General features: G+C 42.3%; 2 protein-coding genes across 7 annotated transcripts in view; one reads left to right on the top strand and one right to left on the bottom strand.

Annotated features, from left to right (window-relative positions):
- Positions 1–2,333: 2,333 nt before the first annotated feature.
- On the top strand, positions 2,334–14,562 carry LOC142749949 (histone H2A.V). The gene is made up of 5 exons (XM_075858577.1): positions 2,334–2,528; positions 12,558–12,635; positions 13,300–13,413; positions 13,526–13,655; positions 14,197–14,562. Exons 1-5 carry the CDS (start codon positions 2,526–2,528, stop codon positions 14,256–14,258), a joined length of 387 nt encoding a protein of 128 aa, XP_075714692.1. The 5' UTR covers positions 2,334–2,525; the 3' UTR covers positions 14,259–14,562.
- A 4,226-nt stretch (positions 14,563–18,788) lies between these two features.
- Positions 18,789–21,149, bottom strand: part of LOC142749947 (DNA-directed DNA/RNA polymerase mu-like) — a 34,247-nt gene continuing 31,886 nt past the window's right edge. For all 6 annotated transcript variants that reach the window (XM_075858572.1, XM_075858573.1, XM_075858569.1 and 3 more), the window contains one exon: positions 18,789–18,945. In XM_075858572.1, the coding sequence (XP_075714687.1) occupies positions 18,859–18,945 (87 nt within the window). In that variant the 3' untranslated portion in view covers positions 18,789–18,858. The remainder of the gene's footprint in view (positions 18,946–21,149) is intronic.

Genomic DNA, 21,149 nt, shown 5'->3' with positions numbered 1-21,149 from the left:
AGATACCTTTGACATACGGTTGGGACAGTATTTGATGCCCCTTTGAGGCCAGAACTCATAGTCCGGTAGATGTAGAAATTCTGGGAGTTTGGGGTTTCTCCAGAGGTATATAAATTGGCCATTCCCCTCCTCCGACCCTTCTCTCCATAAAACATGCAGACAATGTCATTAAGAACTATCTTCAGCGTAAAGAAGAACAAGGAGCCCCGGAAGTGATGATATGGCCCCTACAGAGCCCTGATCTCAACATCATCGAGTCTGTCTGTTATTACATGAAGAGACAGAATGAGTTGAGGAAGCCTAAATCCACTGATGATCTGTGGTTAGTTCTCCAAGGTGTTTGGAACAACCTCCCTGCCGAACTCCTTCAAAAACTGTGCAAGTGTACCCAGAAGAATTGATGCTGTATTGAAGGCAAAGGGTGGTCACACCAAATATTGATTTTATTTAGATTTATCTTCTGTTCATTTACTGTGTATTTTGTAAATTGATTAAAAAAAAAAACAATTAACACTACTTTTTTTGAAAGCATTATTACTTTTCAGCATTTTTCCACAACTGCCTACAACTTTTGCACAGTACTGTATATATTCGACGGAAGGCTGTGACGTATGCCACTTTACAGGCATAAGTTGTCAATAGGCTCCAATTTAAAAAAAAACAAAAACAAAACATATGCTGCACCGTATACTCTTTTTTTATAATGTATACCTCTCTTTAGAATAGCAGAGTCTGCTACGCTACTCTGAATAGGGGGGAAAAAAAGGTATGTTAACGCCTAACGGCTCAAGGTTGTTCTTTTGGCATATACTGGATGAATGTGGCCCTATGGATATGTTTGAAGCTATCCCGGCGTAACAGAATACACAAACGTGATGCAACAGAGCCTAAATGCTGTGGTTTCCAAGCTGTGTTTTTGCGCAAATGTCTGAACAGAGCTCTTAAGGTGGCCAAACCCTTTAGATAGCTGTCGTTCAGCCAACAGCTGTTTTCCCCAACACCCCCATACGCACGCACACTCGTCCGAGCATGAATGTGTATGTAATGGGGAGGAATAAGCTGCCGTTAAACACCTTTGGCGAAGGCTCCGCAAGTGAAAACAAAGGATTAGACATGTTGAATATCAACATGCCCATCAATATGCCTTTTATTTTTCCAGGACTTCTGCTGCTGGGGTACAATTGGGACGCCCCTGTACACATTAGATCGTCTGACAGTCCCACTGAAATACGGGAGTTCGGTCAACGTTGTTTAAGGCCCCATGCACACAACCGTAATTTTCGTCCGTAATTACGGACCATTTATTTCAATTGGTCACAGACACCTTTCCGTATATTTACGGGCCATAGAAATGATCTGCAGAATATAGAACATGTCCTATTTTTGTCCGCAATTGCGCAGACTCACCCATAGAAGTATTTAGGCGCTTGGCTACGGATGTGTATCCATATTTGCGGCCATTTAAAACCCTTACGGTCGTGTGCATGAAGCCTTAATGTGCATGGGCACCTTGACGGTGTATATGTCACAAAGCTTCACATGATTACTTATACATTAGTGTCTTAAAGCCAGCAAATAACTAGAATGCCTGTAAAAAAATATTTTTTTTGGGGGGGGGGGGGGGTAGTTTCTTAGCTTCATTAATTGTTTATTAGTTTTATTTTGAGGTGATTCTTATGAAATCTGTACTTTCAAATGTGAAATGTTTTCTACTTCAAAAATAATAAAAAGTGTGAATATTTCCACATTTGTATGCTTTATTATAGATCTGTCTTTTCCTTGGTAATTTCGGGATAAAGTGTTATATACTCCGTAAAACAAACACATATAGCTGTTTTTCCTTTTACAATTGTACACGTAGGCTAAAGACATTGTAGTATCGTATATTTATTTGCGTTGAAGTAGAAACGGACTATATATTTTGTTGGCATTAAGAACACCGCAGGACGCATTCCCGCACGATCTATCGCTAAAGATTAGGCGCCATTTTAGCTTTTTCCTAAAGCAAACAAGGCAATGAGGGCGGGAAATTAATGAATCCGACCCTCTCTATAAGCCATTCATCCTATTGGTTTCTCATCCTATCAAGCTCACGAGCCGTCCGCCTACTGGACGTTTCCTCATATGATTGGTGAACGTACCTATCAGTCAACGATAAACGTCTGTTATGATTGGCTATGGTTCTCCCGCTGACGCGGTGTGATCACACCCACTCATTAGCGGGCCGTGTGCAAAAGCAAGCTGAGGGGCCTTGGGAGGGAAACAGCCGTTAAGTGAAATGGGCGGGATTACACAGGCACCAGGAGAAGAAGACATCACCCAATTGGTGAAGACGCGGTTTCAAACCAGGAAGGCATGCCGTGATTGGTTGTACTGCGTCCTCTCGATCGGGCCTGACGGGCAGGGGGGGGTTATTGTGTGTGTGTTTGAGACTGAGAGTACGCGGTACCGGCACCAGTGAAGAGCGTAGGCAAGGGGGCAACGGTATCCGGATTCTCTAACGGCGACGCTTCAAGTTCCGCAACATGGTAATTATCTTAGATTACCTTAGTCGGGAATATTAAGAGGCTGTAGAAATTCCCGGTAGGGTGAAAAGGCGGGAAGAGCGATATGCTCCAACATATTAGTGAGATTATATAGTGTCGTCCGAAAGGCTTCTCGGTGTACTGAGCCGACCGTGCCACCCCTGCCGAGCGAGCCTTCGTGTATGTACTACCCACAACACAGGCTCACCTCGGGGCAATGTCAGTGGTATTGTTCTGCCCATAGCCGCTGTCTTTATGTAGACCGGGAAAGTAGCGTCCTGCTCGGTGGAGATAATAAACCGCTCCAGCTGCTGTATGTGAAGCTTGTAGTTTACTTATAACCGCCACGAAAACAAACAACGCCACTGCTGAGCGAGGATTACATTATTTATAAAGCGCAAAACACAAACTAGACTCGTAGGAAAAGGGAAAAAAAAATAGTCTGAAGCCCCCCCCTGTAGGGAAGAATTCTCGGCTTAACCACAATTGCATGAAATGTCGCACTGTGAATGGGAATATATCGCACGATCCCACCTCTGACATTCCTATAAATATCACTGTACAGGACGAGCAGATCTAGATTTTGCCTGGAGTTCTACGATACATGTTTACATATTACTAGGTGTCAAGCAGATGACAGGCAGATGTGACAGTAGAATAGACACGTCCCGCACCAATGACAACTTTATCCATTACCGCTGTATGTTTACAGAAACAAGTCACGTCCAGCCATACCCAAAAAATAATCATTTGTATTATAAAGATCCTACCAAAGACTAAATACCTTTACTTCTTCCCCCTTATTAGGACATGTAATACATCATCATTCATTTGTCTAAGAATTATCTTCTGCATTGTCACGATTACCCCCATGATAAAGATTGTCCCGTTTGTTTAGCTCTAAGTGGATTGTATAAAGGGGTCAACATCCTTCTGCACTCCAGCTGTTTTGAAACTACAACTCCCAGCCTGCCCTGACAGCTGAAGGTTTTATTATTCCAGGCGAAGGCTGTCCGGACATGCTAGGAATTGTAGTTTACCAGCAGGCATGCCAGGAGGTTGCTGACCCCTGCTATAGCCTGGCTACTGTCATCCTTGTGATCAGCTGACATTGACAGGTAGATGTCGTTTCCTATGACAGAGCATCCACCGAAAACTATGAGAACACAGGGAGTCTTCAGATCCCTAAACACTTGCAAGTTGCCCAAGATGTAAAAATAAAACTAAAAACATTCTAATGTACTAAACATTTAATTCAGTGATGTTCCCATGCGGGCCCCCCACCGCTTCCTGTTATCATGTGGAAAAGGCAGCCAATCACTACACAGCAGCCACATTACATTCAATTGTGGTAAACATCAGATGTATCAGAAATCACTTTACAGCTCCTAGTCTCAATGTAAAAAAAATGTAATAGCCAACTGTGTTTTACCAGAAGTATTTCAATACTACAATACATTTGTCTATTGCTAGAAAGTCAAGCTGATGACACAGTTAGATGTGGCCCCCCCCCCAGCTTTTCTCCATTACTGCTCTATGTTTACAGGATGGTCATGGGTAGGTTCAGAATAAAATGCACTATGATTGGTAGATTTTACTATATAGAGTTTACGGTCAGGGACAAGGGTTTGTGACGGGCCAGTATTAGCAGTGTCTGCACCGAAGGATATTCTTGTAGTTGAAAATGACATCCCCATATACAGGCATAGTAGGATTGTACAGCAGATGTAGCACAGTATGCTTACTATTAACCCCTTCCCTCCATAGCAGTTTTTCATCCAAGCCATACATTTATTTTTTTTAATTTCAGTCGATAAAGCCATGAGGGATTGTTTTTTGTGCAGGACAAGTTGTATTTTTTTTTTTACATCACCGTTTATTGCACCATATAATGTATTCGGAAACTGGAAAACAGTTTTTTTTGTGGGGCAGAATGGGATAAAACAGATTTCTCCTGTTTTTTTTTTTTTTTTTGCCGTTCACATTGCGTTAAAAACGACGTTAACCATATTCTGCAGGGCAAGATTACGGCGATACTAAATTTATAGTTTATTGCTCTCACAATATGGCAACACAAAACAAATTATTTACAAGGGAAAAACCTAATTGTTCATAAAATTTGTTTTTTGTCACTATATTGTGAGAGCCATAACTTATTTTTCCTTTTTATTGAGCAGTATGTGATCCTTTTTTTGCAGGATGAGCTGTAGTTGTTAATGGTATCATTTTGAGGTACATATGACTTTTTATTCCATTTTTGGGGGGAGATGTGACCAAAAAACTGATTCCGGCATTTTTAAATTTACTTTTTTTTTTAATTTTTTTTACTGCATTTACTGTGCGGATTAAAAGTGTTATACTGTGTATATATATCTCTATATATCTTATGAAACAGCACACGTGTAATAAAGTGATGGGTGCAAAGCAACTAGGGCTAAATCCACAGTTCAAGCTACCATACAAGAAAAAAAAGATTGCAGCACTCCAGCAAGATCCAGTAAGAATCTGTGGTTTTATTCGAACATGTTTCTCGAAAACCTAGCGAACGGAGGCAAATAGAATCCAACTGAAAGAAAAGAATTACCATTTAAATAAATGGAAATTCAAACGGAAGCGATGATTTTAGTGTGGATTTTCGGGCAATTCTTCCTCTGAGGGAAGAACCCTAAACAGGAGACAACGGTAGTGTGAACTTCGCCTAAGTTGATAGAAGTCAAATGAAAAAACGTTTGCCAGTCACATCATTTGATAAAAAAAAAAAAATTACATATCCTTTAAACCATACACAAAATTTTCATCAGCCAGAATGTGTCCAATCAATCCCACCAGCAACAAGACAGACTTAAAGGGAATGTGTCGCTAAAATGTTTTGTTTTTTTTTAGTTAAACAATTAGTATTTAAATGATTACACATTGTTTTAATTTTTTCATAAGTCAGGAAATAATATAAATTAGATTCTAATTTATAACATTTCCATGTGCTGGCCACTAGAGGGAGCAGTTCCCAAAATTGCAGCATGGTCAATGTGGTAAAGCAACCTCATTGCTTTATGCTGCAAATTTGGGGTAGACACTCTCTCTAGTGTCCTCACACAATCCCCCCTCCCTTATTCTGGCTAGTGCCGGGAGAAGGAAGGGTTTGAATGTCTTCAAACCTCCTACACTGTGTGCCCCCATTTCCTGAGTGACTGCACAGTGTAGGAGGATTAGATACAGGGCTCAGTAGACAGTATAACACGAACATAATAAACACATCACATACACAAACATAAATTACCTGCACCTGCCGCCGCCTCCACTCCTATTCCTTGCGCCTTCGCTTCCTTGACCATATGGCCGAAAGCCACGGCCGGCAGTCATCTTACTGGCCGGCAGCGGCTTCCAGTCCACAAGAAAATGGCGCCGGATTTCGCTCTGCGAACGAGCTTTGTTTTGGGCTGTGTGAGAGCGGCGCATGCGCTGTTCCCACACACACAGTGTACGCTGCAGAGAATGGAACGGCTCCCGTTCGCATGCTCTATGGGGATGTATGTGCCGTATTCAATCTCTGTATTTGTCATTAATCAACACACAGATGAAAAAAAAAATTGCAGCCCCCATAGAGAAGTAAAAGTAAGTAAAGAGTAGAACACAAGAACACAAAATGTATGTTAATATCATATTAAAAGCAATATGATATAAAAAATAATTTCATGACCCCTTTCCTTTAACCAACCTATCAGGAGTCTTTTTTTAAAAAAAAACAAAAAAAAACAGTTTGTTTGCGCAAAGTAGCCTATCATGCTATATACACTTGTATTTTCAGCCAACCATGGCTGAAATAATCCAACCTGACAGATCACATAGGCTACGGTCAGGCATTGCAAACAATCATTTGCATATAAATTTTCAAACAATTGTCAGCCGAAATAGCCAAAATCGGCCAACGTTTATCTTGTGTGTATGGGCAGTTTTAGGCTGGGTTCACATGGAGTTTTTAGCAGGCGGAAAAACTGCCTCAAAATGCCACTTGGAATTTTGAGGCAGATTTTCCTCTACCTGCATGTTGATTTTCACAGCGTTTTTCGCCCACGGCCATTGAGCGCCGCAGGCATAAAACGCCGCGAAATACGCATTCTCTGCCTCCCATTGATGTCAATGGGAGGTCAGAGGCGTAAACGCCCGAAAATAGTGCATGACCCGTCTTTTTCCCGCGAGCCATTGAAATCAATGGGAGGCATTTTCGGCCGTTTTACCGCGCTGTTTCCACATAAAAAAACCTCCCCCTTAGGGTATAGACACGGGTGGCAGATTTTTTCGACGGTCACTCATTTGAATGGGGCCTGCAGAATTCCATGCGCACGATGCAAAAACAACCCCATTCAGATACATGGAATAGGCCTTCAGTTGCACAAAACTCTGCAACAAATCTGCCGTGTGTATCCTTTTTATTTTTAATAGATGTGCTCCACATAAGAAAAAAAACAAAAACTATAGGATGTTAAAAAGGTTTGCCCTGATCAGCGCTTCATGTAAATGTACTGCAACAAATTCCAGCAGTCATATGAAGCCATTCTCTAATGCTAGGTACCACTGGACAAAACGGGATGATGTCTCGGCAAACCTCTTCACATAGGATATATGGAAAGGGGTTGTCGTCATGAGACCTATTAAGATCATATCCAGAAAATAGTTCCTAGTTCAGACCTTTTTTTTTTTTAAATATGGATGTCTGTGGGAGTCAGTAGCCAAACATAAAAAAAAGTGACTGCTCCTGCCTTTAATACAGTAGATGGCACGAAATTAGGGTTCAAGAGTGAAAACTTCTTGGTAGCTATACATAGGGACTTTCTACATGCACTACCACCATAATGTACGCAAGATAACGGTGTCAAGGTGGGTCATCCCCTTACATTTGCTGCCAACCCTGCAGGCAACGCTGTGAAAGTCACTAATGTACCTCTAGCTAAATACACCTGAAAAAACACCAGCTTTGTAACCCAATATCACATGTGAATCCAAACATATAGGGGGTAAAGTAGGAAGAAAAAAAAAATAATATGCCCCAGGTTAGCCTATGTTCACATCTGCATCAGGGCTCCATTTCTTCAGAGCTTTCTGTCGGAAAGGAGCCCTGACTGACACAAACTGAAACCATAGGTTTCCGTCACCATTTATTTCAATGGTGACGGATCCGGTGCCAATGGTTTCAGTTTGTCTCCGTTGTGCAAGCAGTTCCGTCGTTTTGACAGTACGGTATTCATTACGTCAAAACGATGGAACCCTTGCACAACGGAGACAAACTGAAACCATTGGCACCGGATCCGTCACCATTGAAATCAATGGTGATAGAAACAATAGGTTTTAGTTTCAGTCAGGGTATGTTCACACGAGGGCGTCCGTTACGGCTGAAATTACGGGGATGTTTCAGCCTGAAAACACGGGGATGTTTCAGCCTGAAAACATCCCCGTAATTTCAGCCGTACCGGCATGTGCAGGCGCTTGAACGCCGCGTCGATTACGGCCGTAATTAGCGCTGCTATTCATTGGAGTCAATGAATAACGGCTCCAATTACGGCCAAAGAAGTGACAGGTCACTTCTTTGACGCGGGCGTCTATTTACGCGCCGTCATTTGACAGCGGCGCGTAAATATACGCCTCGTGTGAACAGACAAACGTCTGCCCATTGCTTTCAATGGGCAGATGTTTGTCAGCGCTATTGAGGCGCTATTTTCAGACGTAATTCGGGGCAAAAACGCCCGAATTACGTCCGTAAATAGGGCGTGTGAACATACCCTCAGGGCTCCGTTCCGACAGAAAGCTCTGAAGGAATGGAGCCCTGATGCAGATGTGAACGAAGCCTATTGCATTAAATAACACGCTTAAGCCCCATGCACGCGACCTTATTTTTCATCCATAATTACGTACCCATTCATTTCTATTGGCCACAGACGCCTTTCTGTATTTTTACTGATAAGTGTCTGTGCTGAAAAAAATGATAGAACAGGTCCTTTTCTTGTCCGTAATTATGTCACGGACTCTCCCATAGAAGCCTATGGGCGCTTCCGATTTGCACCCATAAACCATCTGTATTTAAGGAAGCGTTGCTATGCGACATGTTGGTGACATAATTTGCAGCCACTACGGACCGTATTTGCGGATACCGTTCCGTATACTCGGATAAGTTATGGATGACTACGGATCCGTATTTCCGTATAGATGAAAATACGGTCGTGTGCATGGAGCCTTAGCCTGTTGGCTTCATATTTGGAACAGTGGGGAAAAAAACATGGGATGGAAGCAGATATGCAGCAAGTTGTTTTTGATAGGATTAGATAGTTGGGTGAAGATTTCAAGCCATTGTTTTATTGGAAATAATAGAACACTCCAGGCAAAATTGGTGTTACTCAGCACCCCCTTGGGCCCTGCACTAGGCACAGTATCATTTATGCCTGGAGTGTTCCTTTAATATTAAACATTTTCACCAACCACATTGAGAACACTAAATAATATAGGGAAATCTTAAAGTGTAGCTAAACGTTCAACAAACGTCTGACATGTCAGAAGTTTGGATTGGTGGGGGTCCGAGCACGGAGATCCCACCAATCGCTAGAACGAAGCAGCTGAAGTTCTCGTGAGCGCTCAGCTGATTAGTTTCTCTTCGGCTTTTTCCGGAAAGCCGATGTATTGGAGTACGGGCTCGTTGAGTCCGTACAACAATAAATTTATTTCCAGAAAAAGCCAAACAGACACGAAGCGGCTCAGCGCTCACACGAGACCTTCAGCTGCTTCATTCTAGCGATTGGTGGGGGTCTCCGTTCTCGGACCCCCACCAATCCAAACTTCTGACATGTCAGACGTTTAGCTACACTTTAGGAATTTTAAATGATAACTTCCACCAACTGAACTGGAAAAGCATGAAAGGTGTACAGATAATATTTTGTAGACGATACCAAAAAAAGCGGTCATCAACAACGTGTGTGTGTGTGTGTGTGTGTGTGTGTGTGTGTGTGTGTGTGTGTGTGTGTGTGTGTGTGTGTCTTTTTCACATGCCAAATATAACATTATTTGAAAAGTCACAGATAGCTTTGATTCAGAATAATCCTCCACATTTGTCTTGTATCACGCTTTGATGGTTACAATACCCATGTCCTTGGTCCTCATCTGAAAAAAAATGTAAAAAAAAAAAGACAGACAAAACACAGGAACCAGGATTCCACTGTAAGTTTCAAAACAAATGCATACAAACCATAAAAAAGTAGGGCTTTATGTAGTAAAACATGCACACAGCATAGGGATTTGACTGCATTTTTTAGACTCCATAATTCTTTAGCGGGAAACTACAGTACTAATACAGACTAGGAATAAAACATACTGCATATTTGTAATACAGACATTTCACTAACCATAGCTCCTAATTCAGCAACCTCCAACCACGGAACTAATACAAACATAAAAAGATGCTTGTGTGATGGATGTCTTATGATTAGATCAGAGAATTATGGAATCATATGAGGCCCGTGCACGCGGGACAGAAAAGCAGCAGAATTTCCGCAGTGTATTACAGTAGCAGCAAACTGTATGAGATTTGATCAAATATCATCCAAACGCTGCAGGAAAAATCCACAGAAAACAAGTGCACAAATTGGCCTGGGATTCTCATTCTGCAGTATGTGCATTTATTTTGCTTAAACGCTGCAGAATTTCTGCCAATGCAGTAGGCCTTAGGGCGTGTTCACACATCGTGGTCAAATGTTATTTTTTGTTTTATCTACACCGCAGTGTGTGAACGGTGTACACCCTAAGTTAAGTTGAATTTCACATTTTCTGCTACTGCCCTGCAGGTGCTGTTAGCAAAACACAGGTAATGGTATAAGCAGCCTGTATTCTCTATTCAATGCTGACAGAGAATGACATGATGCTCCTCGGTGGGTCAAAGGGACTTGTGTCACCACAGCATAGCAGCAATAGTTTATATGAAAGTTACAACAGCCATGTATAGTTTGAGATTTTACCATTTACAAAAGGGAACAATATCACAATTAGGAAAGTCCTAGTCATGTAATTCCCTAAAGCGGTGGATTCACACGCATCAGATTTTGTTGCAGAAATTTCTGCAACTGAATATCCATTCCATTCATGCAGATTTTTGAGCCAAAGCCGGAAGAAGTTTCAAAAGGAATGGGAAATATAAAAGGAAGAACTTGTACATCTCCTGGATCAACATCTGGCCAAAAAATCTGCAACACATACGCGATATGCGAGTCCAGCCTTACGAAGAAACAAATTATAACTAGTCGTCCCCTTGCAACTGGTAGGACCACAGTCCGTACCACACGCACCAACCACGGGATCACCTGTGCACAATATTGATGGCCATTTTGCAGATCCTGGCTCTAAACCAGAGAGGTAAAAGGTAGTTTAGTATTAAATTTCAACAGGTCATACGAGTTAAAGAAGAGCTGTCACCTCTCCAGACATGCCTGTTGAAGTAAATAATTATATTCCCCATGAAATAATTCTGCGGAGTCTTTTCTTAGAACTTTGCACTGTACCGTTCTTTTGTTATTCCTTCTACAAATTATGAGTAAGGGCTTGTTCACATCAGCGTTGGCCACCTGTTCCGTCAGAGTTGCCGTTTGCAATACCATTGGTTTCAATGGGATTTTTTGTTTGTTTGCCTCAGTTCTGCTAGGTTTCTCTTTTTTTTATCGGAAACAATAGTGTAGTGTAGTGTAGTGTGCTGCGCTATTGTCTCCATGAAAAAAACAACACAGAAACCTAGTGGAACGGGCAATCTGAAACCAAGAAAATACCATTGAAACTATAGTTTCCATTTGTCTTTCTCGTGCATCTGTTCCTCTGACAAGAACAGATAAACAGAAGGCCAACACGGATATGAACAGGCCCTAAATTGACAACAGGGTGTGACCAGTTGGGGGGGGGGGGGGGGGTGTCCCGAGTTAACAGATATTGTAATCAGGGCAGACCAGGTGAAACTAAGGACACACCAATTTGACATGGGGAATTGTAACACCCAGTTGTAGATTCATTCATATATTTCTAGATGGAATAACAGAGAAATGGCAACAATGTAGAGCTCTTAGAAAAGAGGTTCCAAAATTGTTGTTTCATGGAGAATACAAGTATATAATATTTACTAAAGCAGACATGTCAGGAGAGGTGACAGGTCCTATTTAAGGCTTAGACCTCATGCACACGGCTGTACTGTAGCTGTGTGCAGAGTCAGTGATTGCGGCACGGACGAGCAGCGGAGTCATCCGCGGCCCGTCCGCCATCACAGGCCATACACACACAAAATGTGCATGGTTTTCAAGGAGCGCAGACTGTATGATGACGTCCTAATTTTTTTTGCATGGACGTGTGCATTGGCACATAGGTTAGCGTGTGTTTTATACTATCCGCAATTGCAGATATTATATGGCTGCAAATGCACGGTCGTGTGCATGAGGCCTAAGGCTCCAGGATTTTGCTGCAACTTTAATATTTCTCTCTGGGGGGAAAGTTACAAGTGACCCTTTGAAACTTTTTCCCCATGGGGAAACATTGAGGTTGCAACATGGTAATACCAAGAGCGATACTGTGGAGTCCTATGCTAATAGCAGTCAGACTTTTTAAAGGACATATTAAAATTATGCATACTCACTAAGGCCCCATGCAGACGAAGGTGCTTTTGTGGCCGCAACTCCCCTGAAAATACACGGGAGAATTGCAGCCCCATTCATTCCTATGGGGCCATGCAGACGACCATGGTTTTCACGGTCCGTGCATGGCCCGGGAGACTGAACCGCAGAAAGAACGGGCATGTCTTATTACGGCCGTGTTCTGCGGTCCAGGCTCATAGCAAATAATGGCCAACCCGAAAATCACGGCCGTGCACAATGCTACGGTCAGGTGCAGGAGGCCTAATACAGGACTTTCCAGAATATAGTACACCTGTAAAGCGAAGTTAAGATGCACTCCCTCGCTGAAGTTTTGAATGCCGGTAAAGCTGCATCATAGGTTATATAACTTTCATTTTCTTTTATATAGGCTGGTGGTAAGGCTGGGAAAGACAGTGGGAAGGCGAAGGCCAAGGCTGTATCTCGCTCACAGAGAGCAGGACTGCAGGTAAGATCTTATTTGCTTAGGATTTGGACTGAAGAATCTTTTGAAGTTATTCTTCAGTAATGTTAAGCTACAGCCTTGACATTAACTCTGAACTACAAAATAAAAACACAGATTTAGTATTACTTTTTAAGAATGAACTTTACCTTTCCATATATACATGAATGTTTATCACCTCTTGTATTATAAACTTGCTACAACTTACCATTAGTATTTAGTGCCATCTTAAAAGGGTATTCCCGTCTGACATTTATGGCATAGCCACAGGATACCGATAGATTTGGGTTCCACTCTGGGAACCGCACCTCTAGAACGGAGTCCCATGACTCCGGTCCTACACTCTGGTGCTGGGCCTTTTACAGAAACACTTGAGCCCGTTTTGCTATGCTTTTTCTGGAACTCCATAGAAGTGAATGGTAGTTCAGGAAATGGCACACTACACTGTATCTACAGAGTTCCTGAAACGGCGTAGCTCGCTGTGCCTCGCGGTTTCCGCAACTTTTATTCACTTCTATAACCGTTCCGTGAACGGAGCTTAGCAGCAGTAGAGCTAGGTGTGGCTCCCAGAGGTGCTAAAGATGTGATTTGACAGTGGCGCAGGTGGCTTATATGGCATCAGTACATCTTATATGGCATCAGTACATGCTTTATAACATATCTGTTATAGTTCCCAGTGGGTCGTATCCACAGACACTTGAAGACACGCACTACAAGCCACGGAAGAGTTGGTGCTACCGCAGCAGTGTACAGTGCTGCCATTCTGGAATACCTTACTGCTGAAGTAAGTTTCTCTTTTATACAGTAGATACCAAACAAGTTTAATATTCTAGTCATGAAGCATTTGTGACTCTTGAGATTACTCAAACACTTTCTATCTGAAATTGTATAAACAGGTGTTGGAGTTAGCAGGAAACGCCTCTAAAGATTTGAAGGTGAAGCGTATTACTCCTCGTCACTTGCAGCTAGCCATTCGTGGTGATGAAGAGTTGGACTCCCTCATCAAGGCCACCATTGCAGGAGGAGGTAGATTTCATGATATATTAGATATGCTTATTGCACTGGTATAAAGCGCAGCATCGAGTATTTTACACATTGGGGAAGATTTATCACAACTAGTGAAGCAGAAGTTTTCCATATCGATCAGATTTTAATTCTTATTTCCTTTAAGGAAATAAAAGTATCTGCCCGATCTGTAGCTATATGCAAATCTTCCACTCTGCCGTTGCGCTACTAACTGCATTTATTACATTTCCTAAGATGCTCTATCAAACCACATTATTGTTCTGACTAAGAGACAGAAGAAACTATATTGAACAATCTGTAGCAGTTTTGTTGTGTTATATGCTTAGTATACAATAGACAAACACCTCAGTGGACATGCACCTGGTATAAATTCTCAACTAGACAAATAATAAAGGCTCATTATTGAATTATAATAATTGAAGGCCCTCCTACATTAGCGTAGATTCCTGCCTTTTAATATTAAAGGGATCTGTTAGAATTTTATATGTGGCATGTTGATGGACTGTACAGATAAGTGATTTTCTGCCTCTTTTTTTTGCAGGTGTTATTCCCCACATCCACAAATCTCTCATTGGAAAGAAGGGACAGCAGAAAACTGCATAAAGTACATAACTTGCTGCCCTTTACCATTGTACTGTAACTGGGACAGAAGAAAATGGGGATATGTGGAATTTGTTTTGTTTATTTTCGTTGAAAATTTTACTTTTTCTAAAAGAAATAGATAAATGGAGGGTAATAGAGTGTAGACTTAAAGGAAAACCTTTGTATGTTCTTTAGGTTCAAAGTTTCACAAAAAAAAAAAAAAAAGTTCCTGAAGTCTTGTAAATGAAATCTGTGTGTTGATTGGCTTAGGTTTCTCCCGTGTGTTTTATACAAAAATGGAACCGATAAACCATTTTTTACATAAGCTCGAGTCTGTGTGATAACTCTTATCTGGGCCATGGGTCCTCTTCGTCGAATAAAGTTTTTAAGCCACAATTTCTTCACAATCTGCTTATTCCAGTGGCCTTTTTATATAAAACCATAATTAAAGATGTAATATTGTAATTGGCAGCATTGGAACAGAAACAAGAGCTGTGTAAAAGCTTCATAAATCACCTTTATCTCCATAAAGTTTGCATGTGTTTGTTCAGATGAGGAATCAATAAGGGTGCCCACATACAGATAAGTACTGTGCCATGCGGCAAACTGCACGCGGTTCTACTGCAAATTGCTGTTGTTTCGCAATGTGTTTTGTCCGTGCTGCAACCTTTAAAGGAAATCTGTCATTGGGTAGTTAAAGACATCACTACAATCATCAAAGCTAAAGCTGGCAATAACATTATATAAGTGTCGGGCAAACCATCAGATTTCGGTGGGATCGGCCAACCATCTAATGTGTATGGTAACATCCCGACTCTCCCCTGGTGGCAGATGTATAGGGAGAGAAGGGTCGGGCATGTTGAATTTCAACATGCCAAATCCTTTTGTTCAATAGTAGACAAGCCACTGCCATAGAAGTCTGGCAGCGGCTTTCGTTCTTCTCATGGAAAACACATGTATTTTTGGCATGAGCATGCATGAGAATGGGGGTCAGGTGGAGTAGCGGTCAGCCTCACAATCATTCAGCCGACTGCTATCTACAGTGTATGGCCACCTTAAAGAGGCTCTGTCACCACATTATAAGTGGCTTATCTTGTACGTGATGTGATCGGCGATGTAATGTAGATTACAGCAGTGGTTTTTGTTTAGAAAAGAGTTATAACCTATATTAGCTTTATGCTAATGAGTTTCTCAATGGACAACTGGGAGTGTTTTACTTTTTGGCCAAGTGGGCATTGTACAGAGGAGTGTATGACGCTGACCAATCAGTGGCCAATCAGCGTCATACACTTCTCCCCATTCATTTACACTGCAGATAGCGATATAGCTATATCGCTATGTGTAGCCACATAAACACACTATAACATTACTGCAGTGTCCTGACAATGAATAGACATTACCTCCAGCCAGGACGTGATGTGTGTTCAGAATCCTGACCACTTCTGTAGCGTCTCTGTGATTTACAGCAAGGCACAAGCGAGATCTCGCTGTAAATGACAGTTTACAGCGTAATCTCGCGAGACTACGCCTGCTATGCTGTAACTCACAGAGACGCTACAGAAGTGGTCAGGATTCTGAACACACATCACGTCCTGGCTGGAGGTAATGTATATTCATTGTCAGGACACTGCAGTAATGTTAGTGTATGTGGCAGCACATAGCGATATAACTATATCGCTATGTGCTGTGTAAATGAATGGAGAGAAGTGTATGACACCGATTGGTCAGCGTCATACACTCCTCTGTACAATGCCCACTTGGTCAAAAAGTAAAACACGCCCAGTTGTCCATTGAGAAACTCATTAGCATAAAGCTAAAATAGGTCATAACTCAGTCAAAAATTATAGTTTTTCTTAATAAAAAACACTGCTGTAATCTACAGTACAGCGTCGATCACATCATGTACAATATAGGCCACTTGTAATGTGGCGACAAAGCCTCTTTAATTAAAGGGGTTTTCGAGATAAAATGACAATGTTTGGAATTTATTAATGTAAATAAATTTGTAATATACTTACATTTTCCAAATTGGCCCCGTTTCCAGTTGCTGCCGTGGGGTACTTGATGGGTGACGTCACTCTCTGGCTGCTGTGTTGATCTTCAATTATTTTCCGGGTATACGACATCACTTGTAACATGCTGTGTATGGGCTATTCTGTTGTACGGCCCGTAACGCGCATGCGCGGTCCCTGCTGTTATCTCGCATGCGCGTTACAGGCGGTACAACAGAACAGCTCATACACGGCACGTCACAAGTGACGTGTCTTATACCTGGAAAAGAATTAAAGATCAATACAGCGGCCAGAGAGTGACGTCACCCATTAAGTACCCCACGGCAGCATCCGGAAACGGGGCCATATTACAAATGTAGCATTAACAAAGTCATTTTTATCTCGGAAAACCCCTTTAAGGTCATGGGAAAATAGCACCCTCTAAAGCAGGGGTCTCAAACTCGGCAGGGTAAGTGGGCCGCATATAGAAAAAATGGGAAGTTAACGGGCCGCATTACTTTCAAATTTGATACAATACAAAATTATTGTTAATAAATGACTTATTTGAACTACGATACCAATACTACATTACTATAAAATAAATACTACATTACTATAATAATACCGCTAGGTTTAAAATGAGATATTTCTCCACGTGCTTATTTCAACAATCCAGTTTAAGTGTCGCTAAATGCAGTCCGGCGGCTCAGTTAGCAGCGTTTGGCAGACACACGTCTAGATTGGGCAGCCCCTTTTTGGATGCTGCCGCAGTGCCCTCTGCGGATGCTGCCGCAGTGCCCTCTGCGGATGCTGCCGCAGTGCCCTCTGCGGATGCTGCCGCAGTGCCCTCTGCGGATGCTGCCGCAGTGCCCTCTGCGGATGCTGCCGCAGTGCCCTCCGCGGATGCTGCCGCAGTGCCCTCCGCGGATGCTGCCGCAGTGATGTCAGGGGCTTGCCCAGAGCTGGAGTCCCGGAGCAGAGCCGCTTCTAGCACTCTGCCTGGGATTCCAGCTCTGCTCCTGACATCACTGTCCATATATGGACAGTGTGTCAGGGTCTTCCCCAGAGCTGGAGTCCCGGGCACAGCGCTAGTAGGCTCTTCCTGGGACTCCAGCGGTGGTCCTGACATCACTGGGACTCCTGCTCTGGGGAAGCCCGACATTGTTGATGTATGGACAGTGATGTCAGGGAATTCCACAGAGTGCCGGAGCAGAGCTTATACTAGCGCTCTGCACTGGACTCCGGCTCTGGGGAAGCCGCAGACATCGCGCGTCCAAACATGGACACCGATGTCGGAATTCTACAGAGTCCCGGAGCAGAGCAGAGCCGATACTAGCTCTCTGCCCGGGTCTCCGCTCTGGGGAAGACCCTGACACACAGTCCATATATGGACAGCGATGTCAGGGAATTCCACAGAGTTCTGGAGCAGAGCCTGTACTAGCGCTCTGCCCGTGACTCCGCTCTGGGGAAGACCCTGACACACTGTCCATATATGGACAGCAATGTCACGGAATTGCACAGAGTCCTGGAGCTAAGCCTGTACTAGCGCTCTGAACGGGACTCCGGCTCTGGGGAAGCCCCAGACATCGCTGTTCATACGTGGACAGCGATGTCAGGGTATTCCAGAGTCTCGGAGTAGAGCCCATACTTGCGGCTCTGTGTCCCACGGGCCGCAGATGACAGCCCCGGGGGCCGCATGCGGCCCGCCGGCTGCGTGCTTGAGACCCCTGCTCTAAAGGGTCCCCTGAGAACTTTTAGGTTGTATTGTCATTTGACCCCTCTTGGCACTTTGTGGTGAGGCTATTTAGTTGCTACCATTACACAAATTAGTTCAGTATTGTTTGGTCATCCAGTCCAGTCCCCAGGGCCACAACACTTTGCAGCGCGATCGCTCCATTTAAAATTGAGACAAGTTGCAGTCTATAGAAATACATTGAGTTGCATTTACATGCAAATGACATTCTCTATGGACTGGATTGAAATATCTGCCATTGGCTGTCAGTCCTATAGAGAATGAATAGAAGGGTAGTGCACATGCATGACCACCGCTCCTTTCGAATGGGGGACGCGGGACTTGTGATCACAGGGGGTTCCAGCAGTTGGGCCTGCAGCGATCACACATTTATCACCTATCCTGTGGATAGGTGAGAAGTAATTTTTGCGTGACAATCCCTTTCAAGAGGTTATCAGGGATTTTAAAATGAATGGTCTATTCTTGGTATAGGCCATTAATATTGGATCGGTGGGGGTCCGAACCAGATTGAAACCGATGTAAACAATGAAGAGGCTGCAGCTATTGCATGAGCACTGCGGCCCGTTCAAACAGCTGATTGGTGGGGGTGCAGACAATCAGACCATCACCCATCTAATATTGATGGCCAATCCTAATAACCCCTTTAAAAGGACAGTATTGCGGAATCATCATCTGACTGCAATAGTTACAGGTCAAGCATGATGAATGCCCAATTGTGGCAGTTACTGTTACATAGTCTTGGTCTACGCTACAAGCAATATTTTACTCAGAAACCAAATTTTAAAAATAATTTAATAAAACGTTTTTTTTCAGTGCACATTGATACAAACTGGTACCTTGACAAGGACACATTCTGCTACAATCTTAACAGAGATAATCAGGCATTTCTGTATGAAGGAGGCACATACTGCAAACCCAGAAGTTCAAATATGTCTTCCTCAGAAGTCGCTGGGATGGAGCATTTCTACAACATAAACATTGCATGTTAGGACAGATCCCCTCTGGCACAGGGTTTTTCTTATTACTATTGGGGTATTCTTATAAAACTTCTGACCACTTGCTGTATGAATTCCTCAAAGTTTTTACGACCTCTGCTTGCAGTTATTGAATAGGACCCTTTATTGTTTACTCCGTGTGGATAAAATCTGTCTTGGTTATGGGATAGAAAAAAATAGATCCGGAGTTTGTATATATAAAATATAACTTTTACGGTGTTTCCTTTTTTTTAAAAAAATAGAAAACTACTAACAAACATCAAATGATTCCATATGCCGTGTATTCATACATCATCATAGGTCACATTGTATCTCGTATAACGTGTATCTAGAACATTATTTTTCGAGACTTTTGATCAAACTAGACAGCAAGATATTCACCCAATAAAGGGTTATTTAAACATGTTGCTTTTTAAGAGAGACGTTCACAGACCTTTATTTTTGTGTTCCCTTAATACGGTTGACTATTGGTCATGGAATATGGGGGAGGGGGTCACCCGTTTAGATGCTGGATAATATCCACTGTTTACTCAGTACAAGGGGATCGGGGAACCTCTCTCCATAAAAAAATCCTCCCGACGCATAATACACATACACAGTGTCAGACGCCAGGAACAGGCGCCGATATTTGAAACCCAAAGACTATGGGTAAGACTAAGTGTGCGCTCTTTGAAAAGACAGCCATAATAACCTTTTCCAGCGCCTATGGAATCTGGGTAAAGCTGGTATTGGCCCATCTCCCCTGAGGAATCGTTTGGCCGAGAGGAATCGTGTCGGGAGGATTTTCTTTTATGGAGAGAGGTTCCCCGATCCCCTTGTACTGATTAAACAGTGGGTGAATATCTTGCTGTCTAGCTTGATCAAAAGTCTTGAAAAATAATGTTCTAGATACACGTTATACGAGATACAATGTGACCTATGATGATGTATGAATACACGGCATATGGAATCATTTTATATGCATGTTAGTACTTTTTATATTTTATATATGCAAACTCCGGATCTATTTTTTTGTCTTTATATAATATGGAGGACTGTTAAATCTAAGTCTGGGTGGTGGACGTCTAAAGGACACCAATATTTATTGGTTATATGATACACAGGTGTTCGCGTAGTTAGTTATAGCACATTTAGGCGGTGTTCACACGTTGCGCTCAATCTGCCTTTTTTTCTGCAAAACAGCGGCAAAAAAAATCTAATTGACCACGATGTGTCAATAGGGTAATAACACATGTAGCAGTTGAAAACCGCATGACCGCATGGTTTTTGACTGAAGTGCAGCCACTTTGTATCCTTCACCTTATTAGAGTTGCGTCTTGTAACAAGCAAGCACCTGTGTCCATCACATGACCAGGACAGATCTTTATCCACTGAAAGTACACTATGAAACTTCCCATTGCATGACAGCAAGCAGACTTCTTGAAAACTCAGAAATTACAGAAAGTATATTGGAAAAAATAAAAAAAATAAAACATTTTAATATATACGAAGAATAAATTTTTTTGTCTCTAAAAAGGTATTCTGGTTTCAAAGGAAAGATCCACCTAAAATGAAATATTACACTGAATAGACAGAAGTTTTTTTGTTTTTTTTACTAAGAAAAGATCATATGAAGAAAACAAGTTACCAGATCATAAACAGTGGATGATGCCAAATGCACTATTTTAGATTATGTATATAGATGTAAGGTTATGTATCAAGGACATGAGAACAAATTCCACCACTAGACCGTAATTACGAACATTACTGGGCAAAACCAACATAAAAAGGACTTGGCAGTATTAGTGAATGGAAAAATCATCTTTAGCAAAATCAGAGCCAGGCTGCTGCGGTCAGAGCAAGTTAAGTCATACGATGCTTTAAAAAGGAAAATCCACGGCAGGTAACAAGAGAGAAGCAAAAAACGTTGATCCAGCGCTGATGCAGTGTTTTAAAAGGGAATCGGAGTTCCCATGTTTATTGTAATCAATACGTTAAAAGTAGAATGAGCTGAAGACGCGTTTCGAACACTCTCGGTCTCTTAGTCATGGCTATTATCTTGCTAGATGTAGCAGCCTCTAGGCGTTACATTTGATATGTAGAATTATTGGCAGCCAAGATAAATGGTTATCCATGTAATGTATAGATATGCCATGTCCACCAGAGTGGCGCAAAGAGGGGGTTCCCAAGCAGG

Source organism: Rhinoderma darwinii, chromosome 3, assembly GCF_050947455.1.
Source record: "Rhinoderma darwinii isolate aRhiDar2 chromosome 3, aRhiDar2.hap1, whole genome shotgun sequence".
NCBI lineage: Eukaryota > Metazoa > Chordata > Amphibia > Anura > Rhinodermatidae > Rhinoderma > Rhinoderma darwinii.
Note: the sequence above shows the minus strand (reverse complement) of the source record. Positions and strands in the feature narration are given on the sequence as shown.